Source organism: Trachypithecus francoisi, unplaced genomic scaffold (genome assembly GCF_009764315.1).
Source record: "Trachypithecus francoisi isolate TF-2019V2 unplaced genomic scaffold, Tfra_2.0 Lachesis_group12, whole genome shotgun sequence".
NCBI classification, from domain to species: domain Eukaryota; kingdom Metazoa; phylum Chordata; class Mammalia; order Primates; family Cercopithecidae; genus Trachypithecus; species Trachypithecus francoisi.
In genome coordinates, this window is record NW_022681457.1 from 105,701,875 (window position 1) to 105,726,370 (window position 24,496).

The following is a 24,496-nucleotide window of genomic DNA, read 5'->3' on the forward strand; positions in this document are numbered from 1 at the left end:
ACAGGCATGAGCTACTGCACCTGGCACATAAATTGCTATACTTCTGAAGAGTCTATTACACAAGGTATCATCAGAATCATCCCAAGACTCATTTCCTGATTCCTAATTATTTAAAATTTTGCTTGTAGGCGAGGCATGGTGACTCACGCCTATAATCCCAGCCCTTTGGTAGGCCAAGGCAGGCAGATCATTTGAGATCAGGAGTTCGAGACCAGTCTGGCCAACATGGTGAAACCTGAAACCCCATCTCTACCAAAAAAAAAAAAAAAAAAAAATTAGCCAGGCATGGTGGTGCATGTCTATAATCCCAGCTACTTGGGAGGCTGAGGCAGGAGAATCACTTGAACCCAGGAGGCGAAGGTTGCAGTAAGCCAAGATCATGCCTCTGCACTCCAGCCTGGGCGACACAGTGAGACCCTGTCTCAAAAATAAATAAATAATATTTAAAAATTGCTTTTAAATCATGAAGCTATTGTTTACTTGGAATGTTTTCTTCCCTGCTTAAAATCTGGCTTGTCTCAAATCTGAACTCCTCCATAAAGTCTTCGCTATTGGTTTCAGCTACTCAGGACCTTCAACCATCCTGGCTGCTCACCACGTAACTTCCTGAGTGATACACCGCACCCTTTATTGTTTCAGATATTGTGTCTCTCAGGGACTGCTGTACTGTTTTCTGAATTCCCTATTATCCCAGACATGAAGTTGCTCCTCGACAAATAGTTCCCCAAATGGCTGTACCTTCTCACAGAACCCTTAGGAACTTTGTCCCCAGTTTCCCAAATTTCTAAGACCTCGGTGACTTAGTAAGGGAATTTTTTTCCTTTTTTTTTTTTTCTTTTTTGTTTTGAGACAGAGTCTCACTCTGTCTCCCAGGCTGGAGTGCAGTCGCTTGATCTCGGCTCACTGTAATTTCCACCTCCCAGGTTCAAGAAATCTTCCTGCCTCAGCCTTCTGAGTAGCTGGGACCCCGGGAATGTGCCACCATGCCCGACTAATTTTTGTATTTTTAGTAAAGATAGGGTTTCACCATGTTGGCCAGGCTGGTCTCGAACTCCTGACTTCAGGTGATCCGCCTGTCCGGCCTCCCAAAGTGCTGGGATTATAGGCATGAGCCACCGTGCCTGGCCCCATTAATTATTATTATTATTTTTTTTTTTGAGACAGAGTCTTGCTCTGTCACCCGGGCGGGAGTGCAGTGGTGCAATCTCGGCTCACCACAACCTCTGCCTCCCCGGTTCAAGCGATTCTTCTGCCTCAGCCTCCGGAGTAGCTGGGGCTACAGGTGTGTGCCACCATGCCCTGCTAATTTTTGTATATTTATGGAAATGCCAAGAGATAGTTCAATCTGTATCTCTGGCATGCCATGGACACCAAGTTTGACAAACCCTTTTACTCCTTAAAACAAATGTTCACATGATCAATATGGGGAAATAAGCTGCATGGTACCATAATTTCTATTCTAAAAGGGAAAAGTATCTCTTTGGTATTGCTTTGGAAAACATTATTCTTTATAACTATCTTACCATTTAAAAATGGACAATTATCCTTCCATAATTAAAACAGGTAGACAACATCCTGTGCCCTTTCATTTTTGTAAAATGTAACTTGAAACTATTCAGCATTCTTGAAGCAACCTTTCAATAATGGAGATAGTGGTGCTTCATATCAATCAGCTGTTTTGATTTTGTGGCTAAGTTCTTTATTTTAAAAAGACTATATAAGTTAAAAAATTTTTTTAACAGTGCCCCCAAATTAAGGTGAGTGTCCCCTTCAAAACCTCCCCCACCATCTGTTTCCCAGAGGTCACAACTGAACAATTTGGTATCTCTCCAGGTAATACAATCTTCTGCAGCTTGGTTTTTATCACTTAATCTCTCGTGGAGAGTGCCTGTGTGAGAGGTAATGGATCTACACCATTTTTAGTGGTCACACAGTTGAAATTCTTAAGTGCTATTCCATTAGAGATTTTTATGAGACTGAATACTCTTTCGGGAAAGTCTAATATTTAGGCCATCTTTCCAGTAAGAAATTTATAACATAAAGGATGTGTACACACCCACCTTCCCATTTTTTTTAGGAATCAGAGTGTGAAGTTAGTTGAGACTGACCTCCAACGAAGAAGCCTGTTTTCCACAAGCACTAAGGCTTTTATCTATTTCTGATCCATGATGCTGAGAAGGTGACTTTTCCAGGGATAGAGACTAAGAACATTTAGGAAGGTGTGTTTGTAAAATAGCCCCAGCTTTATATTGAAGCACACTTCTCTGTCCCCTCATGTGCAATCTGAATGAATGCAAGTCAAGAAAGCAAACTAAAACTATAATTAAAAGGCACAATTACTCAAACAAACTCCATTATACTTCATGGTTTGTTCACATCATGGCTTTGATGGTATCATATATCCCATGTGCTGGGATAAAATAACGAGACTAGACCAATCAACCAGAGGTCAGTTTATTGATGATAATGAAGACTGCAATTGCAAAGAGGGCTAAAATACTCATCCTGCTGGAATATATATCCGCTCCTATAAAAAAGGTGATATAAGTTAAAATGCTATTATCAGTTTGGTTGGTTGTTACGGAGTTAGAAGATGTGGTATCTTACTCATGCTTTTTACTATAGGCACATACCTTCCAAGGAGGCCAGAACAGTCCCTCTCTGAGCACTGACCCCCCATGTCCCCACCCCAGACAGTGCTAAAGGATACACACAGTGTAATCATTCGGCTCCACTTTTCCCAGAGTTTACATGTAAACTACTTTCCTTCTGTTAAGTATCAGGCCTACAGAAGGCTCTCTCTGTCATCATACTCTGTTTTCCTAATTATAAAGCAAATGGGTCACAAAGTATTTATAAACTGTTTTTCTTTTGACAACGCAATTTCAGAGTTACAGAAAAGTTGCAATAGTACAAAGAATTCCCAGATCCCCTCCACCCAGATCCCCCAAAGGTTAACATTTTACCACATTTGATTTATCCCTCTCCTTCTGTCTGTCTCTCTGTCTCTCAATCTGATGGGTCAAAACTTTCTTAAAGTGACATTGTATTCTAGTCCCTCCACAGTTACCAAAATTGTTTCTTTTTCACTCTTAAAGCAAGAAGGCTGCAATGTGTGTTTTCTTCTTCCTTTTAAGTTCATACTGGGTGAATTGTTAAGTATCATGGGAAAAATAATACTGTGGATTACAAATAATGTCTTATAATTCTAAATTAAATTTGGCTTCTAATCTAATTCCTTATATTCTTGGTAATTTGAAAACTAGCTCCGTTGTGAATTACCAAAAAGGAGCTACTCTCCACGTGCAGTTTTCAGTATTGCAGTAGGAGTTTCAACACAATATGCACTGATTACTTGTTCTTGTAACTTTGTAAAAGCTTGAGAACAGATTGACCTCTCTTGGCTCCTAGAGGGTAACAGCTAAGGTTTATTCATTTACTTGTTTCTAGAAACATTGTATCTATTAGGATTTATTTCAAGCAACTCTATTAGATGGCTTAAAAAAAAAAAAAAAAGATGTTCTGTCTCTCCCTTTTGAAGCTCCTGTAGTGAGGCACCCTGACCTCATTTTAGATTGATGTACAATTTACAACCACCAAAGTGTGCAAATCATAAGTACAAATCATGGCTCGGTGACTACTGTGTGTGCATATCCATGTAAACATAACTGTGTCAAGGTACAGAACTTTTGCAGCTCCCAGCAGGCCTCCTCATCACTACCTCTACACAAATCTTTAAACCATAGCATTCATCAATGTCTGCCATTTTTACTTCATTGAATTCCCTGTAACATGACTGTATCATGTCTTTGATCATTTTCAATTTCAGTTCCTTGGCAGGCACTTATTAGAATGGAACTAATATTTTAAGTCCTTCAGTTAATTCATAAAAGTTATTTATTATTCTTTAGTTTCTGTCTTATTTTCTGGACCAGAATATTAGAAGCATGTGTTTCATCTAGAAGTCTTTTATTAGTCTGTCATCTAAATTTATAACACAGATGCCATTCCAAATCTCTGTGGCAACACAAGACCGAACCTCCAGTACTGAAATAAATGTGGCATTTATAAAGGAACTTCTTTATCTGGAGTGCTCTCTCCCAATCTATTAACCAGAAATATAAAGTATATAATAAATAATTTAGGTACAGGTGAAAATTTCCCTGTGATAGTTTGCATTTGCCTTTTATTCTCTCGGAGAGGGAAAGGAGGAGAGCAATAACATTTCATCTTTTATTTCCTGAAATTTCTCCAAGACAGTCTTTGCAGATTAATTTTGTCCTTTGGTTAAAATAAAATTAATGTTCCAAAGTCATTATAAAATTCTGGGTCTCCAGCCTTTCTTTAGGGCTCTGGTTCAGTATCTTGAAATAATGCAATATTTATAGTGTTATGGAAAGTTCTTTTTCATTTCTGATGTTTTTATGTTTAAGAAACTTGCTGTTATTATTATCCTCTGGTAAGTAGACACTGAAGGAAAACCCCTACTGCTGTCATCAAAGCCACATTTTCCTCCAAGACTGGCTTTAACTTGACTGAATTTTATTTCGAATGTAAAGATGCAGGCTGGGCGCAGTGGGTCAAGCCTGTAACCCCAGCACTTTGGGAGTCCAAGGTGGGAGGTACCTAGGACTTCGAAACCAGCTTGGCCTACCTGTCTCTTAAAATCAAACAAACAAAAAAAAATTAAGAGTGGTGGCCTGCACCTGTATAGTCTCAGTTACTGGGGAGGCTGAGGCTGGAAGATCGCTTGAGCCAGGGAGGTGGAGGCTGCAGCGAGCTGCAACTCTGCCACTGCACTCCAGCCTGGGCTATTGGGCCACAGAGCAGGATCCTGTCTCAAAAAAGGTCAAGTATGTCATATCTCAATAAAAGCGCAGATTAGTCACTAGGTACCAATTCGTTTATCAGTGTTACACACCAAGAACAAAAGCTCCTCCTAAACTTGGGGGAGAATTTCAGGGCTTTAGGAACTTGAAACCGTCTTCACAGTTCTTCGAAGTCTTATTTAGGCCGGCTGTAGACCACAGGCCACAGGTCTAGAACTTGAAGCTGTCCACCAATATCTCACACAGGACTGTTCTTAATGCACGAATACCTCTCCTCGAGCAAACTGCTTTTCCCTCTTAGATCTTGTAGCCAGATCATTTTACCGGCAAAAGTCTCAGACATCTGTGAATAAAAGCTTACATTCTTTCCTTGTCAGTAGAAAAAAGGGGAACACGAAACCATACATGGCAGATTACCAAGTGGGATGCATTGTACGAGTTGGTAAGATTGTTAATGAGGGCAATCCAAACAGAAGAGATTTGAGCGCGAAGGGAATATGGATCAGCGATTAAAAGGTGGTGTGGGAGGGAGAAAGCTTTGTAAGCTGTGGCGCGCTTTAGTATTACTTTTGGGGGGATCTAGGCAGGGCAAGAAGCGGGTGAAAGCGTTTCAGGCTTCGGTCTCCCCTTCTCGTCCTTGGCTGTCCCAGGCCAGGGCCATTCTATTCGCCGAGGCGTAGTCAATTCCGCTGCCCTAGACTTGCCCACTGAACCCAACCATGCCCCAAACTCACCTTTCCCCGCTGCCCGGAAGCCAAGTCGCTACCACCTGCTTGAGCAACTCCCACCGCGCAGACTCAGAAGTTAACGCTCTCCCGCCTTTCCCCGCTGCGCTACCTTCTGAGCAGGCGCAGCGACTACGATCCGTTCCCTCGCGGCGGCTCGACCCCGGTGAGGGGAAAGGCCGCTCCGCGCGTCGCGTTTTTGACCCATGACGGCGGCGCGCAGTCTGACGCGACAGATTGCGTCACTTCCGCCCCCTCCCGGGAGGCGGCGCTGGGCCGGTGGCAAGCCCCCGGAGGGAGCCGCAGTAGTACGACGGAAGATGGCGACGAGCGGCGGCGAAGAGGCGGCGGCAGCGGCGCCGGCGCCCGGGACCCCGGCGACGGGGGCGGACACGACCCCAGGCTGGGAGGTGGCGGTGCGGCCCCTGCTCTCCGCGTCCTACTCCGCCTTCGAGATGAAGGAGTTGCCGCAGCTGGTGGCCTCAGTCATCGAGAGGTACCGGGCGGCGGCTCCGGCGGGCGACGCTGTGGGGGGGGAGGGGATTTCGAGCCGGATCGTCTGGACCCGCTTCCCGAGCCGCCCCCTGACCCTGGGGGATCCCCGCCCCAGTCACGGATTCGGGGTTCCCGGGTCCCGGGAGACTAGGGCTTGCCCGGGTTTCCTTCCGCCAACCCATGTAAATCACCTCTACCTCAGTTTCCCCTCTCGAGCAAAACTTTTGCGGCCTCCCTTGCGGGAGGGCGTGGCCGGACGCGGTTGAGAGTGACTTTGAGATGCATTCGCCCTCTTAAGGGAATGTTCACGGGGCTGCCCCTTGGGTCAAGTCACAGATGAGTTTGCATTTCTCGCTCGCACTCATCCCCCTAGCCTGGGCCGGAGCGGAGCCGTACGGTATAATTTAATAACGGTCTCCCCGCGGTGCTGTAATCAGTGGGGGCACGTGCTATTTCTGTGACTAAAGCCACTAGCTACCATTGATGACCTCTTTTTACGTTGCACTTCTTGTGCATTCCTACTGTATTGGTCTTTGATTAAAAACATTTCAGTGTGTGAGTCTGAGAGGTCAGTTTACCAGAGGATGTGTGGTGTGTGTGTTCTCTCTCTGCCTCCCATCCCCCTTGCATTAAAATATCATCACATTCTTTTACAAACGGTACTATCTGTTGGTTTCCTTTTGTGTGTTTTTGTCTTTTTGCACAGCGATTCTTAGCTAGTGAGAGTTATTATATAGGTACACAGATGGTGATCTCAGAGTGCCTTCCTTTTCCTGACATACTGTGCTCAGAGCAGTCTTTCATTAGTTTAATGGTAGACTTTTGCTTTTAAAGCCAGACTGACTTTCATTTTTCTAGCCATACCTCATTTCAGCAACTCCCTGCAATTGTTAACTGGGTCATTTTAGCTTCATGATGGCAAGGGTATATCTAGGTGCTCTACAGAGGCTAGAAATTGCTATTTGTTACTCAAAGGAGGCCCATGGTTTGACAAATTGCTTGTTTTTGTGCTTTTTGTTGTTGTTAGGCTTGTAATCCTTTGGATGCAGTTTTTTTTTTTTTTTTTTTGAGATAGAGTTTTGCTCTGTCGCCCAGGCTGGAGTGCAGTGGCACGATCTCGGCTCACTGCAAGCTCTGCCTCCTGGGTTCACGCCATTCTCCTGCCTCAGCCTCCCGAGTAGCTGGGACTACAGGCGCCCGCCACCACGCCCAGCTACTGTTTTGTATTTTTTGTAGAGACGGGGTTTCACCGTGTTAGCCAGGATGGTCTCCATCTCCTGACCTTGTGATCCGCCCACCTCGGCCTCCCAAAGTGTTGGGATTACAGGCGTGAGCCGCCGCGCCTGACCTGTATGCAGAGTTTTTAACAAATTATAATAAAATAATGGTTGGGTTTGGTAACTCACAGTCAGCTTTACAGATGGGTTTTCCTATCTGATCATCAGGCCAGGAATGTTCTGAAGATGTAAACAGGTTTCAAATATACTACTTTCAAATTATGTAGCTGCTTTTTGTTTTAAACATTTGGATTGGCAGTATTTTTCCTGACTCATACTCATGTTATGTAGAATCAGTAATGTTCCAGTCTTTTTAGAACATTTGCTTTTATGTTTTTCTGGACATGAGCTGGATAGCTTATAAAGTATTAATAATTTGTTGATACTCTTCCGTAAATCCTGTATTCGGGGGCCATGCCTTTAAAGCTGTAATACTTAAGGAACACCCTCCAACCAAATACATCACTAGGTTTGAATTTTGCCATATATGTGGTAGTGGTCTCTGCCATACCGTCTGTTTGTACAGATAATCACGAGTTGTATTTGTAGACATTAATAAGATTTCTCTTTATGGTTTAGAAAACAAGTCCAAACTGATGGCTCTTTGGTAATGCATGTATTGGAAAGCAAGATCTCTCTCTTTTTTTTTTTTTTGAGACGGAGTCTTGCTCTGTCACCCAGGCTGGAGTGCAGTGGCGCCATCTCAGCTCACTGCAAGCTCCACCTCCCAGGTTCACACCATTCTTCTGTGTCAGCCTCCCGAGTAGCTGGTACTACAGGCACGTGCCACCATGCCCAGCTAATTTTTTGTATTTTTAGTCGAGACGAGGTTTCACCGTGTTAGCCAGGATGGTCTCTATCTCCTGACCTTGTGATCCACCCGCTTCAGCCTCCCAAAGTGCTGGGATTACAGGCATGAGCCACTGTGCCTGACCAGAAGGCAAGATCTTTTAAGTCTTCTGGTTTTTGGAGCTCAGTTAACTTTGAAAGCCTGTGTGTCCTCTGCAGGCTGTGTGAGAGGAGTATGATCTAAAGAAAAATTTCTGGAAGAAATACCTGGCTTACAAGTTCTTTACAGTGAGAACGGCTAAACGTATCAAGTGTTCAGTTTATTATAAAGCAGGAGTCGGCAAACGTCCTGTAAATGGCCAGATAGTAAATAATTTTGGGACATGTGGTCTCTGTGTGGACTGCTCAACTCTGCCATCATTGTGTGAAAGCAGCCACACATCATACATAAATGAATGGGCATGGCTGTGTTTAAAATTGTGTCTGTGGGCAGTGAAATTTGAATTTCATGTGATATTTACATGTCACAAACTATTCTTTTGATTTTTTTTTTTTTTCAACCGCTGTTAGCCATACAAAAACAGCTGACTTTCTGGATTTGGCCTGCAGGCCAGTTTGCCAACCCCTAGCTTGGAGCACACGGATTATACCCTGCTATCATTATTCAGGGTTTCAAAAGATAGATAGATTTATTTATTTATTTATTTATTTAGAGACAGAGTCTTGCTCTGTCGCCCAGGCTGGAGTGCAGTGGCATGATTTTACCTCACTGAAACCTACGCCTCCCAGGCTCAAGTGATTCTTGTGCCTCAGCCTCCCCAGTAGCTGGGATTATAGACGTGCGCCACCAGACCTAGCTAATTTTTGTATTTGTAGTAGAGATGAGGTTTCACCGTGCTGGCCAGGCTGATCTTGAACTTCTGACCTCAGGTGATCCACCTGCCTTGGCCTCCCAAAGTGCTGGGATTACAGGCGTGAGCCACTGCGCCCAGCCCAAAGGTTTTATTTACTTGTCTTTCCAAAAAGTGAAGGCCTCAGAATTGTGGGAGTATGTCTTGCTTAGGAAGCTATAGTACCAGATCAAAGCCAACACTGTAGATGCTGAGGTGGTCCTTGTTTTCTAGCTAATCAGAGGTTGAGACATCTAGGCTGCTACTTTAGTTCTGTGCTTGCCACTCCCATCTTCTGTAGTTTCCTGGTTTCTTTCTCTTGTTAAGCCTGCCATGGTTTTTCTTCCTTGTCACCGGGGACCATCTGTTTCTCTGTTGCAGTCTACTACTTTCTGCTTCCGTTTTTGATATCCTGGCTCCATCATGCCAGCTATTACTTTCTACCTGGTAGCCTGCTTATCCATTGTATTTATCTCTTGACTGTTGAGAACGATGATGTGCTCGAGACTCCTCAGTACACCACATTCTACCTTTTTTAATAGTTGAAATTGACCTTTTGAAGAAAAGGTAGATTAAACATTCCTAGGTCTAACCCCTAATTCTTAAGTTTGACTTTGCAACCAAACTGAAACAGAGGAGAAATAGATCAACAAGTTGGAAAGCATACTCTCAAGTCATTAGATTTTTTAAAAGAAAAAGATATCTGAATTTATTTAAAGGGAAGATTTTTCTCCATAGCATGTAGCTAGCTAGCATGTCTTAAAAAGACTACTAAAATATTTTTTCTTTTTTAAGAGACAGGGTTGGCCTGGCACAGTGGCTCACGCCTGTTATCTCAGCACTTTGGGAGGCCATGGCGGGAGGATAACCTGAGGTCAGGAGTTTGAGCCAGCCTAGCTAACATGATGAAACCCTGTTTCTACTAAAACTACAAAAAATTAGCCAGGCGTGGTGGCACGCATCTGTAACACATGTAATCCCAGCTACACGGGAGGCTGAGGCAGGAGAATTGATTGAACCCAGGAGGCGAAGGTTACAGTGAGCTGAGATTGCACCATTGCACTCTAGCTTGGGCAACAAGATAAAAACTCCGTCTAAAAAACAAAACAAAAGAAAACAATACGGGATCTCCCTCTGTTGACTGGAGTACAGTGGGACAATTATAGCTTACTGTAGCCTCAAATTCCTGGGCTCATGGGATGCTCCTACTTCAGCCTCCTGAGTAGCTACAGTAGCTAGCTAGACTACCGGCTCCCACCACTAGGCCCAGTTTAAACTCTTTCTAACGCTGTTACTTAATACATAGTTTAAAGAACATTTTAAAGTAACACTGTTACTTTTCCAAGCCAGAAATGGAGCAGAACTAGCTCAATGGAGCACATGCCCTCCTTGGGATTAGTTAGTATAATAATCATTGCTGAATGTAGCCTTCTGTGTTAAGGTACAGATAATTCCTTTGTTAACTCTGTGCAAGATAGGCTGGTGAGCATGGTTATCATTGGACAGTTTGACTCTTTGTAGATAAAAAGAAATATGCTCCTTCTCTTTGAGCCAATTCTTTCTGGGCTGACCTGGCCTTTTAAATGATAAACCTGTTCGAGGTTTCTGTTTCCAGATATTTGTTAGAATTTAAGGGCAAAGAGACCTACTTTGGAAGGGGGAGACTGTTACAACATTTCCACTAGATAATGCACAGTAATTTCCTAAAAATCTTGAAAGGAAGAAAGGGATGCACTAATGCTGTGATCTTTTGAATTTGTAAGCAGTAGGATGTAAATTGATAATTGACCTAAAGAAAAAAAAAAAAAGCCCACCACCAAAAGATAGATAATGATTGTGAGATTAGTCTTTGACTCCTGTTTCCATGTCTCGGTTTCACATTAACCACAGATTTGTCAAGAGTATGAGGGAAGTATCTGAAAGACAGTTTTCAGTTCTTCTGTTAACATGCAGCAGATTATAGATAGAAAGATAGGAATAAGCATAATGGATTGTATGTATACTTGAGAAAGGAGCTTGTGAAATTTCCACCATTTACAAAAAAGATTGATAGTATGATATTGAAGAGGGAGAAGGGAGTTGAATCTTTAGTCTTTTATGATGCCCCTCCTCAGATTCCCATTTCTTCCTAAAAAGAGCTAGATTTTTCCAGACGCTGCCAGTTCTTTTTTCACTTACACATCAAATTGGATTTCTCTGACCTCTCTGCTTAGCTGCTGTTTCGCTTTGTACTCTGCATCACATTTATTTGGTATAGAGTATAAAAGCTTCAGATTCTCTGTCTATCCACAGTGTTTCAGGCTCAGCGGTGCTGTTGTTGCAGTTCATTAGGAGCGGCAGGTGGTTCAGGAAGATACTTGACCAATTAGAGCAAAGACATATTTTCACGTCTCTTTATTTTCCTTCCTGTACTTTATATTTGCTTCCATTTCTTCATTCTTCTCCTTCCTACTCAACTTTTTGTCCTTTGTTCTGTTTTTCCATTTCTTATTCTCTGGTGTCTTGGTGTCTATCATTTTCTCAGGGAATGAGTGAGGTTGGAAATGATGGCAGCACATCCCTATTAGCTGGCTCATGCACACTGTTTCTTTAAAATCAAGAGATATGACAATGTCCATTACTTCTTATTTCCTCCTTCAAGTCTTCAAAACCAATTTTTTTCCCAGGTTTATCCTTAGTTGTCCAATGCACATTGTAAGTAGAGCTGAAGATTGTTCCATTTTTCCTCTGCCAGTGTCTGTCTTTCCCCAAAACGCATTCTTCCTGTTTCTTTATTGGAATAAGGATGTTTTGTATTTCTAGGGGAGGAAGTTGGGTTCATTAGATCACAATAGGATGATACTGAACCAGGCAATTAAATGAGTTTACTCCTATATATATTTTTAAGTGTATATTTCATTCTCAGAATTGGTATGAAAGCAATAGGCTAAGTCCATCCTTTGGGTGGGCAGTATTTCTCTTAGATTGGTAAACCTGTTCAGCTGGAAAAAGTGGGGGTAAGCAGCTCTGAACTTTGGAAACAAATCAGGAAAGGTAAATAAATCCGGTAAAATAACATCAAATGGCAGAATGGGAAAGCCTTAGAAAAACGAATAAGAAAGTATAAGGGTGGGGCCGGGCGTGGAGGCTCAGGCCTGTAATCCCAGCAATTTGGGAGGCGGAGACGGGTGGATCATGAGGTCAGGAGTTTAAGACCAGCCTAACCAACATGGTGAAACCCCGTCTCTACTAAAACAAATACAAAAATTAGCCGGGCGTAGTGGCACGCACCTGTAATCCCAGCTACTCAGTAGACTCAGGCAGGAGAATCGCTTGAACCCGGGAGGCATAGGTTGCAGTGAGCTGAGATCATGCCTCTGCACTCTAGCCTGGGCGACAGAGCGAGACTCTGTCTCAAAAAAAGAAAGTATAAGGCTGGAAGTAAAGGAAAAACTAAGTATATGAGGTAGAAATGGGGATTTAGTAGGGAGTTTTCTGCTGTACATGTGAGCCTTAAAACCGTGTTTAGTCACCAGGAAATTTTGAATGCTGCTTGTTGTAGAAAGGTTTTTATTTTCTCCTTTTTATGTACCCTGACAAATGGAAAATGACCCTCAATTAGCAGGAGGATCCTTGCACACATCATAGATGCTCCATAAATATTTTTTTTCTTGGTGAAGGAGTTACTCTGAGTTAGGGACTAATCTTTGATACATACCCATTTATCCTTGCTCTACATATAGCAAAGTGCTTGCAATGCCAGACTCTCAAGTGTTATTTAAGGTGATTCATCACTGACATTGGCACCTTCCAAATAGTGACTTGTCCTTTTGGCTCTTGTGTTCATTTGGCAAGTAGATAGTCTTGCAGGCAGTGAATGGAGTATTCACTCTGTTTACATTTCCCTTCTTAGGTTGATACTCTTTTTTTTTTTTTTGAGTTGGAGTCTCACTCTTTGGCCCAGGCTGGAGTGCAGTGACACAATTTCAGCTCACTGCAACTCTGCCTGCCTGGTTTAAGCAATTGTTGTACCTCAGCCTTATGAGTAGCTGGGACTACAGGCGGGTGCAACCACACCTGGCTAATTTTTGTATTTTTATTAGTGACGGGGTTTCACCATATTGGCCAGGCTGGTCTCGAACTCCTAACCCTAACCCCCAGCCTCTGTCTCCCAAAGTGCTGGGATTACAGGCTTGAGCCACCAGCTACAATGCTTCCCGCCATAGGTTGATACTTCTTGCTGGGAATTGACTCACTAAGGAAACTATTCAACCACACTGTTGTTCTTTCCATTTAATAAAATATATTTTAGTCTTTGCTTTACCTTCATGTTTCTTTTTTTTTTCTGAGACGGAGTCTCACTGTCGCCCAGGCTGGAATGCAGTGGCCCGATCTCGGCTCACTGCAACCTCCGCCTCCCTGGTTCAAGCAGTCCTCTACCTCAGCCTCCTGAGTAGCTGGGATTATAGGCGCGTACCACCACACCTTGCTAATTTTTGTAACTTTAGTAGAGATGGGATTTCACCTTCTTGGCTGAGGGCTGGTCTTGAACTCCTGACCTCGTCATCCACCCACCTCTACCTCCCAAAGTGCTGGGATTGCAGGCATGAGCCACCATACCCGGCCGGCCACCGTGCCCAGCCCATGTTTCATCAATTGTGGATTAGCACCTGATTTGATAGAATGACTTTAAATATATCCAGCCTTTAAACCTAGTTGGCCTTTAGATTTTTTCAGAATAGGGCATTTCCCCAGCTAAGGATAAAGGATGTGGTTAAAAAAAAAAAAATCACTGACTCTTTTGTGATCTCACTTTAGTCTACAGTCAGGGGGCTGGAGTAGGGGATGACTCTGTTATCAAGTGAATTTTGGATTTTAGCATTCATCATATGACTTCTTATCTTGAATTGTTGATTCTTTTTAAGTTACTGCATTACAGGCCAGACTTATTTGGTCTAAAATTGGTTACTTTAATCTGTATTCCCACTAACAGTATATTGAGTACTCTGGTCTGCCCCTTTTCGGCTATCAATAATGAAGGCATATTAGTGATCGGTCTTTGCCAGCCAGTAATACAGAACAGATTGGTATCCTGTTAGGTCTTTATTTGCATTTCATTAGTTCTGCTTGACTTTGAAAATGTTTTCTGTTTGTTAGTCTCTGCTTCTTCCTAAGCCTGATGACCTTGAATGAGATATTTAATTTGAATTCTCTAAGCTTCACCTTCCCAATCTTTTTTTGGGATGGAGTCTCACTCTATCGCCTAGGCTGGAGTGCAGTGGTGCAGTCTTGGCTCACTGCAACCTCTGCCTCCCAAGTTCAAGCAATTCTCCTGCCTCAGCCTCCTGAGGAGCTGAGACTATAGGCACATGCCACCACGTCTGGCTGATTTTTGCATTTTTAGTGGAGACGGGTTTTCACCATGCTGGCCAAGTTAGTCTTGAACTCCTCACCTCAGGTGATCCGCCCGCCCCGTCTTTCCCAATCTTGAATGGGAATAGGTTGATGATACTATCTACCAGGTAGCGAGGATTAAATAATGTAATATCCATAAAGGGGTATCTGGCACATGGTAAGCGCTAAGTAGATGCTGGCTGAATTATTATTATTTTTGCAGTGAATCAGAAATCCTGCACCATGAGAAGCAATATGAGCCATTCTACTCATCTTTTGTTGCACTTTCCACACACTATATTACAACAGTTTGCAGTCTCAGTAAGTATTCCACTCTTGTCCCTGCCTTCTGAGGGCTTGTGAATAGGGGAATTGTTTATCCTCTTGTTAGTGTATCTGAACAAGTTGTTAATGAAGTCTAGGTTTTAGCACTCCTAAGCTGCTCACCCAAGAGTGGAGACAACTGTCAGCTAGGATGAGGCTCCAGAAGTTCCCTTACCTAGGCTAACCAAGTGGAATTTTAAAACTACTTGGCTTGGACACCTGCTTTATAAGTATTAAGTCAACCTCCTTTCCCTTCTTAATCCAAAGCATTTTTTTGTTTTCTCATGTAATTACTGGTGTGTTAATTTCCTGGGGAAGAGTGTGGTGGATACTGACCTCTGGAGCTAGCAGCCACTCAAGGCTCTATTCCCTATTTGGTTTTGGTGAGGATGTGGATTCTCCCTTGTGTTCTCTGGTATATGAAGGGATTTCAACTTCAGTTCTCTATTTTCTTCATTTTTCTACCCCCAAAATGGCTAAGTCCTATTTTAAATTTCTGAATTTTTACACTTTTCTAAAATCTTGACTCAAATAGTTCTGAAGAATTCTAATTATTTTAATTTTGCTTTTTTTAGAGACAGGGTCTTGCTCTGTCACCCAGGCTGGAGTGCAGTGGTGTGATCATAGCTCACTGCAGCCTTGAACTCCTGGGCTCTAGTGATTCTCCTGCCTTAGCCTCCCCAGTCCTAGCTGGGACTACAGGCACAAGCCAATACGTGCAATTAATATTTTATTTTTTTTGTAGAGACAGGGTCTCTCTTTGTTGCCCAGGCTGGTCTGGAAGTCCTGGGCTCAAGCAATCCTCCTGGCTTGGCCTCCCAAAGTGCTGGGGTTACAGGCAGGAGTCACCATATTTGTTTATTTGAATAGTTTGCTAAGCAAGTAAACCGAAAGGACACTGAAGAATTAGTGTATTTTTTGTGTGGCCCAAGACAATTCTTCCAGTTACTGAGTAATCCTTCAGTGTCAGATACTGTTTATTACAGGCTCTGGCTACTGGCAGAAGAATCAGTTTTAGCTTGGAGAAACTTTGTGTAAGGAAGTCATTTTATTTTTTTAAGTTATACTTAAACATTTTATCCATTTATTTATTTATTTTGAGATTGAGTTATGAGACTAATTTTTGTATTTTTGGTAGAGATGGGGTTTCACCATGCCGGCCCAACCTGGTCTCGAACTGCTGGGCTGAAGTGATCCACCTGCTTCAGCCTCCCGAAGTGCTGGGATTATAGGTGTGAGCCACTACGCCTGACCAGGACATCATTTTGGAATCTTTGGGAAGGAGTAGTAGTATCGTCTAGTGCAAGCTTGTCCAGCTCACGGCCTTAGGGCCACGGGATGGCTCTGAATTTGGTCCAACACAAATTCATAAACTTTCCTAAAACGTTATGAGATTTTTTTTTTTTTTTTAAAAAGCTCATCAGCTATTGTTACTGTTAGTATATTTTTTGTGTGGCCCAAGACAATTCTTCCGGTGTAGCGCAGGGAAGCCAAAAGGTTGCACACTCCTGATTTAGTGGTTAAGAGCATGAACTCTAGAGGCTGACTGCCTGAATTTAAATCTAGCTGTGTGACTTTTGTCTAGTCATTTAGTTAGCTCAGCTGTTAAAAATGGACAGGGATAATATGAATATCTGCCTCATAGAATTGGTTTAAGAATTAGATGAGTTAGTACATTTGAAGTGCTTTGCACTGGTGTGATATAAGTATTTCCTATTACAGTTATCCTGATTTCTAGTAAATATGAGATAAATTGATCTGATAGTTATTGATGTTAAAATACCTTTGTTCACCCCTTGGGTTTTTGGCTCTGGATAATTGTTATGATATTGGGAATGTTGGACATAGAGCTCAATACTTACTTTGCTTGATTTATTGACCAAGGCTGAGCAGTCTGAAATTAAGTAATGTTTATTACTTTCTCAGTTCCCCGGAACCAACTTCAGTCAGTGGCAGCAGCCTGTAAAGTTCTAATTGAGTTTTCTCTCCTGCGTCTGGAGAATCCAGATGAGGCTTGTGCTGTGTCCCAGGTGAGAGTGATGGGCCCAGTTCTTGCCCTATTTCGAAGCAGTATTATAACTGACTAGTGGCATAGAGCAGAGGTCAGTGAACTTTTTCTGTAATAGGCCAGATAGAAAATCATTTGCAAGCTGTATGTTATCTGTTGTAGCTGGTTAACTTTGCCTTTTTAGTGTGAAAACAGCCATAGATTAATATGTAAATGATGAACATGGCTGTGTTCCAGTAAACTTTGTTTACAAAAACAGGCAGTGGTTGAATTGGAGCTGTATTTTGCCGGCCTCTGGTACATGGGGCTACAGAATCTTCTCAAGGATTACACATTTTTGTATTTTTTGTGGAGTCAGGGTTTTGCCATTTTGCCCAGGCTGGCCAGGTAGGTAACAGAAAATGAGTAAAGTGTGCTAATTGAGAAGATTGCAGGCCCCAACTAAAGGGGCCAACCACTATTTGGCTCTGGCTTATTACTACCATGCAGGAATGGAGGTGCAAGGTTGCTATACTGTGAATTATTTGAGAGTGAGAAGTTTGGATTTGCATGTGAATCTTTTTATTCACTTCAAATTTTAAAAAAATATTGTGAGAACAATAAGACATCTGCAAGCTACGTACAGTCTAAGGACATCAGCTTGCAGTCTTTGCTTTAGTGTTTATATGAACCTAAATTTGACCCTGTGCCAGTTAGAATTCCCAAAAGAGTAGAATTTTCTGAAAGATCTATTTGCATTTGTTTTCTTTCTTTTTTTTTTTTAAATTATACTTTAAGTTCTACGGTACATGTGCACAACGTGCAGGTTTGTTACATATGTATACATGTACCATGTTGGTGTGCTGCACCCATTAACTCGTCATTTACATTAGGTATATCTTCTAATGCTATCCTTCCCCGCTCCCCCCACTGCATTTGTTTTCTTTTCAGAAACACTTGATTCTTCTAATCAAGGGCCTGTGCACTGGCTGTAGCCGACTAGATAGAACTGAAATTATCACATTTACAGCAATGATGAAATCCGCCAAGCTGCCCCAAACAGTGAAGACACTTTCAGATGGTGGGTGTTCCTTTGACAGATCTGATCACATGACCACCCTCATGGCACCTTTTCCATGGCACCTTTGCCTTCTAGTGGCACTTTCCTCAGCCCTTTTTTTGCTTTTGTATTTTACAGTGGAAGATCAGAAAGAGCTGGCCTCACCAGTAAGCCCTGAGTTGAGGCAAAAGGAGGTACAGATGAATTTTTTGAACCAGTTGACCTCAGTTTTTAACCCTAGAACTGTAGCATCACAACCTATCAGTACACAGACTCTGGTAAGTTTCTTTAGTCAAATGCCTTCTTCTTTGTGGGATTTGTTAAGGTGATAACACTAGGGGAGAAAAAGTGATGTATTTTGTGTTTGTGATATAAATGATATACATGTCTGTGGGACAAAAGAAATTGAGGAATACAAAATAAAGCAAGTGAAATTCACCCCAACTCCTTCTTCTGTCCACAGTTACTACTGTTTTGACAACTATTCTAGGCTTCTCTCAATGCAAATTAACAAATGTAAGGTATATGTACAGTTTTCTATATAAAGGCATCACTCCATTTTGGTTATAGAACATATATATTTTTTAAAACTGTATGTTTTTTTCCTCCTCCTGGAAATGTAACCTGTATTTTCTCCAGCATTAGTAAGGAATTTTCCCTTCATTAACTGGGGATTCTGGAGAGTATCCATGCAGCCACTGCTCGCTTTTGACAGTAGGTTTGGTGAAGAGATAATAGTATCTTGACAGGCCTTATGTTCCTTTTCAGGTGGAAGGAGAAAGTGATGAGCAGTCATCTACAGATCAAGCCTCAGCTATCAAAACCAAGAATGTGTTCATAGCTCAGAACGTGGCTAGTCTTCAGGAGCTTGGTAAGACTCTCAACTGTTATCAGAAAGCTGATTTCTGGGCTATTAAAAATTCCTTAAGTGTGCTTCTGTCATGTGCATAAGAATCAAGCATCAGACAAAGGCCTGTTCGTAAGGTCGTGGTTTCCATTCATTTAGGTGGCTCGGAGAAGCTACTGCGTGTGTGTTTGAACCTGCCATATTTCCTACGCTATATCAATCGGTTCCAAGATGCAGTGTTAGCTAATTCCTTCTTCATAATGCCTGCAACAGTAGCAGATGCCACTGCTGTTCGTAATGGGTAAGGTGCTTCACAGTGCACATGCTTTACTTTTTTCGTTTTGTTTTGTTTTGTTTTTGGGACAGGGTCTTGTTCCATCATCCAGGCTGGAGTGCAGGGGTGCAATCTCGGCTCCCTGTAACCTCTGTCTGCTGGGCTCAAGCAGTTCTCCCACCTCCTGAGTAGCTGGGACTACAGGCACACACCACCATGCCTGGCAAATTTTTGTATTTTTTGTAGAGTCAGGGTTTTGCCATGTTGTCCAGGCTGGTCTTGAACTCCTGGGCTCAAGCAATCCTCCCACCTTGGCCTCCTAAAGTGTTGGGATTTTAGGTGTGAGCCACTGTGCCAGGCCCATGCTGGTAATTGCTTTAACTGTCACATTATAGAAGTGAATGATTCTAAGAGACACTTGTCGATCTCTGTCGTGTTCCAGCTTTCATTCATTGGTGATTGATGTAACTATGGCATTGGATACCCTTTCTCTACCTGTGTTGGAACCTCTCAATCCTTCTCGTCTACAAGATGTGACAGTCCTCAGCCTAAGTTGTCTGTATGCAGGTGAGAATTTATTATATCTGGTCTCATTTTCTCAGTCAAGCACAGATATACTTTCAGGAAACCATGAAAATCCTTCTGAATACTCTACTCATCCCCCTTGCTCCGTTCCCTTAAGCATCATCTAACGTCCCATCAAGGTGAAATGAGGACTCAATAGGAATCTTTGTAAATGGTCCTGTTGGTTCACTGCTGCCATTGCGTTATACGCATATTTTATTTTATAGTATGTGCAGATGTTAAATATTTACTATATAAAAAGCAAAGTGCCAAAGACTGTTGGGATATTGAGATGAACTACGTGTAGTCTCTGCCCTCAAGGAGGCTACATCTGAGCAGCAGAGAACACATAAGGCTAAACAGTATAACATAGAACAGTATTAAAGGCAATAATAGAAGTATAGGATATTTTGGGTACACAGAGAAGAAAGGGGTTGAGTCTTGCTCAAAGTGGGATCAGGTTTGAAGAAGGCTTCATGGAACAGGTGGTATCTGTTTATACTGATAAATGCAAAGAATGATATTCTTTAAGCTTTCATAAAATCCCCTTTCTTCCTGTTGATCTTACTGCCTTTGAAGCAGGGCCTGACAGCTGGTGTTTACTCTCTTTTAAGTTATTGTTAAAAGGACTTTTTAGCCCAGATCACTGATCTTTGGCATAAAGTTCCAAGACATATCCTATCTCTGGTATGTCTTGGAGGTTATAGCGATTTTAGAAGTTTACTTGGTTTTGCAAGTGAAGATTTGAGCAGATAGTCTTGGAAACCTGACCTTGGGAACACCACGAAATTGCTGAGGTTGATCTCACTACATTCTCTGAACAGTTTTAATTTGAACATCTATGTGTGAATAAGAATATAAAGATAAAGGCATCTGTGCCCTCAGGGACCTTACTGTCTTTTAGAGGATGTTAGTAAATAACTTATAAGTAAAGAAACTGAGTAAGAGATGAGAAAGTACTTTGGAAGCTTAGAGGAGGGAGAGCTCGCTTTCAGTTGAGAAAGGCAGTAATCATGAAGGAGTTTTGATGTTGAATCTTAAGTCAGGTAGGATCTCGGCTTGGCTATTTCTAGGCAGAGGCAGAAGCAGACAAAAAGTATCCAAGAGTTTGGGGGAACATACTGCATAAGTTGTATGTGTGTGTGTGTGTGTGTGTGTGTGTGTGTGTGTGTGTGCGCGTTTGTGTGTATAAGTAAGTCTGTAGGTTTTATGGCTATTCATGGGTGTTGTATAATTGGACAGAAAGTAAGACTCAATTAGAAATGCAGACTAAGTCATTTGGACCATATCCTGTAGATAGTAGAGACCGTTAAAGCTTCTGAGCTGTGAGAGGATCTGAGCTGTATTTCAGGAAGAACATTCAGGCAGTAGTGTACAAGGTATTCTGGTGTGGGGAAATACTGGAGGCAGGGAAACTGCTCAGGAGGAATTGGCAGTCATTCAGGCAGTACACATTTAGGGCCTCAGCTAGGGCAGCAGCATTAAGAGTGGAAAGTTCAGGATACACGTGAGAACATGTTCTCTCATAACTACTTTCCAGTATTGAGCTTCCTCGTGCTCTACTGTTGATTTTCCGTTTTTAAATTTGGGGTTTATTTATTTTGATTTCCGGGGATTTTCATTACCCTCACACGGATCTCAATGTACTCAGTCAGTAAGTGATTCAAGTCAGTAAGGACTAGAGATTCTTTAAAAATTCACAGTCGGATTAAAGATCCCAAATCTGGTTTGTTAAAATTTGATCACTTAGGATTTGATTTAAGGAAAGGGATTTGGCTATGATGTCTTTGAGAAATTCCAGGTATAGGATTTTTTTTTCATAATCTTAAAATTTATTTTAATTTTTAATTTTTTGAAATTATTAGATTTTATTATTTATTTATTTAAGAAATATGGTCTTGCTCTGTTGTCCAGGCTAGATTTGAACTGTTAGGCTCAAGTGATCTTCTTACCTCAGCCTCTTGAGTCCACTGTGCCTGGCTTTAGATTTTAAATTTAGTTAATTAATTAATTATTGTAATTTTTTTTGAGATGGTGTTTCGTTCTTTTGCCTAGGCTGCAATGCAGTGGCTCGGTCTCGGCTCACTGCAACCTCCGACCCCCGGGTTCAAGTGATTCTCCTGCTTCAGCCTCCCGAGTAGCTGGGAGCTGGGATTATAGGCGCCTGCCACTCCGCCTGGCTAATTTTTGTATTTTTAGTAGAGATGGGGTTTCGCCATGTTGGTGAGGCTGCTCTCGGACTCCTGACCTCGGGTGATCCACCTGCCTGGGCCTCCGAAAGTGCTAGGATTACAGGTGTGAACCATCATGCCCGGCCTTAATTATTTATTTTTATTCCTTTTTTTTTTTAGAGACATAATCTTAGTGTTTCAGCCAGGTGGGAGTGCAGTGTACCAATTATAACTCACTGTAGCCTCAAACCTCTTGGTGAAAATGATCCTCCCACATCAACCTCCCAAGTAACTGGAATTAGAGGCTTGTGCCACCTCATCTGGCTTAGATTTTATTTTTAAAGCAATTTTAGGTTTATAGAGTTCCCATGTACTCCCTCTCCCTTATAGCTAGTTTCTCTTATCATTAATACTTTTAATTAGTATGTTAGATTGTCATTGATGAACCAATATTGATATATTATTATTAACTAAAGTCCATAGTTTACATTGGGGTTTCATTTTTGTGTTGTACAGGTCTATGGGTTTTGACAAATGTATAGTGTCATGTATCCATGATTACCATATTGTACAAAATAGTTTCACTGCCCTAAAAATCCCCTTTGCTCCACCTATTCATTCCTTACCCCATCCCTCGACCCCTGGTAACACCACTGATCTCCACTTTCTCTCTAGTTTTACCTTCTCTAGAATGTCATGTAGTTGGAACCATACAATAAGCCGGATTTTCTGATTGGCTTCTTTCTCTTAACAGCATGCATATAGGTTCCTCCATGTCTTCTCATGGCTTAATAGCCCATTTCTTTTTATTGCTGAATTAATATTCCATTGTATGGCTATATCACAGTTTATCTATTCTCCTACTGAAGGACATTCATGTGTGTGTGTGTGTGTGTGGTGTGTGTGTGTGTGTGTGTGTAAGTTTTTAGCTTATTCGGATAAATACCTAGTAGTCTGGTTACTGAATTGTATGGTAAACCTATTTAGTCTTGCTCTTAATGGCATTTATTTTAAGTAATCAAATCATGGAATTGCTTGTGGGTGGATTGTGCTTTTGTGTTTCAGCTTTGGTGGATTCTTGGGTGCACTCCATGGCTGAGACCTGTGCATCTTCTTTTTCAGGTGTGAGTGTGGCAACCTGCATGGCCATCCTGCATGTGGGTAGTGCCCAGCAAGTGCGGACAGGGTCCACGAGCTCCAAAGAAGATGACTATGAAAGTGACGCAGCTACAATTGTCCAGAAATGTGTAAGCCAAAGATCTGGGGATAAGGGAACCTTGATTGTTCAAATGAGGGAGTATGGCCAGTTCCACTTTCTTCCATGATAGAACAAAGAACTTAAAGTATTCTCCACACTACTTTCCCTGGGTACTAGTAGGTCTAAGAGGTAGGCATCCAGCTTGTTGATTTGGTATATTGGTTGATTTGGTATATTGCTGTTTCCCTATCTCTGTAGAACACACTTGAAAGATTAGCCATTAATTCAGCAAATACGTTTGAGGGCTTACTGTGTGTCAGTGTACTTTTAGGGGAATGCAGTAAACAGGAAAATATGGGATAGTAATTAAGTGCACGGAAACAATACATTGTGATTAAGAGTGATCTGGGCCGGGCGCAGTGGCTCACACCTGTAATCCCAGCACTTTGGGAGGTGGGTGGATCACCTGAGGTTAGGAGTTCAAAACCAGCCTGGCCAGCATGGTGAAACCCCATCTCTACTAAAAATACAAAAATTAGCCAGATGTGGTGGCGCATGCCTGTAATCCCAGCTAGTCTGGAGGCTGAGGCAGGAGAATCGCTTGAGCCTGGGAGGTGGAGTTTGCAGGGAGCTGAGATCACACCACTGCACTCCAGACTGGACAACAAGAATGAAACTCCATCTTTAAAAAAAAAAAAAGTGATCTGATGTGGAGCTCCGCATGCTGCTTTTGATTGGGAGGAGGGATGGCTTCTGAGATGGTGACATATGATCCACATGAAAAGAGGGGGCCGGGCGCGGTGGCTCAAGCCTGTAATCCCAGCACTTTGGGAGGCCGAGACGGGCGGATCACGAGGTCAGGAGATCGAGACCATCCTGGCTAACACGGTGAAACCCCGTCTCTACTAAAAATACAAAAACTAGCCGGGCGAGGTGGCGGGCGCCTGTAGTCCCAGCTACTCGGGAGGCTGAGGCAGGAGAATGGCATAAACCCGGGAGGCGGAGCTTGCAGTGAGCTGAGATCCGGCCACTGCACTCCAGTCCGGGCGACAGAGCGAGACTCCGCCTCAAAAAAAAAAAAAAAAAAAAAGAAAAGAGGGAGTCAGCTCCATGTGAAGGTCAAGGAAAGTGCGATGGAATGTATCATTGAAAAGAGGATATTGAACTCTTCAAGTTAAACTGATTTGGGTAGGATTTAGCATTTATAATGAAATCTGTCAGCTTGTTTAGATTTTTGTATCTATTTGATATTGTACAGCTTGAAATCTATGACATGATTGGACAAGCAATCAGCAGTTCTCGCCGAGCTGGTGGTGAGGTAAGAAACTTATCTGTCTCTGCTGCATACTTACTATCTTGTCCTCTGTGAGATGTGAATATCTCTATGATTATGTTTTTTATTTTGTGCCTTTTACAATAGCACTATCAGAATTTCCAGTTGCTGGGTGCTTGGTGCTTGTTGAACAGCCTTTTCCTCATATTGAACCTCAGTCCTACTGCACTGGCTGATAAGGGGAAAGAGAAGGACCCGCTGGCCGCCCTCCGAGTCAGAGACATCCTTTCTCGTACTAAAGAGGGAGTGGGCTCTCCTAAACTGGGGCCTGGAAAAGGGTATGTGTTTACTTGATCGTAACTTATATTTTGTTTTATTTACCTAACATTTTATATTGACAGGGAGCTAGTATGACTTCAT

The 24,496-nt window shown here is 42.3% G+C and overlaps 1 protein-coding gene and 1 long non-coding RNA gene across 2 annotated transcripts in view; one reads left to right on the top strand and one right to left on the bottom strand.

Annotated features, from left to right (window-relative positions):
* Positions 1–1,146: 1,146 nt before the first annotated feature.
* Positions 1,147–5,778, bottom strand: LOC117093221. The gene is made up of 3 exons (XR_004441069.1): positions 5,564–5,778; positions 2,711–5,172; positions 1,147–2,283 (listed from the first exon to the last, which is right to left on the bottom strand). It is a non-coding gene; the product is annotated as an uncharacterized LOC117093221 (long non-coding RNA).
* Positions 5,779–5,795: 17 nt separating this feature from the next.
* The window catches only part of UBR4 (ubiquitin protein ligase E3 component n-recognin 4), a 141,357-nt gene continuing 122,656 nt past the window's right edge, over positions 5,796–24,496 (top strand). The window contains 11 exon segments of the mRNA XM_033228081.1: positions 5,796–6,050; positions 14,602–14,699; positions 16,629–16,732; positions 17,641–17,770; positions 17,888–18,027; positions 18,518–18,620; positions 18,756–18,897; positions 19,313–19,437; positions 22,728–22,852; positions 24,062–24,121; positions 24,224–24,414. Coding sequence (XP_033083972.1) covers positions 5,875–6,050; positions 14,602–14,699; positions 16,629–16,732; positions 17,641–17,770; positions 17,888–18,027; positions 18,518–18,620; positions 18,756–18,897; positions 19,313–19,437; positions 22,728–22,852; positions 24,062–24,121; positions 24,224–24,414 — 1,394 coding nt within the window. The 5' untranslated portion in view covers positions 5,796–5,874.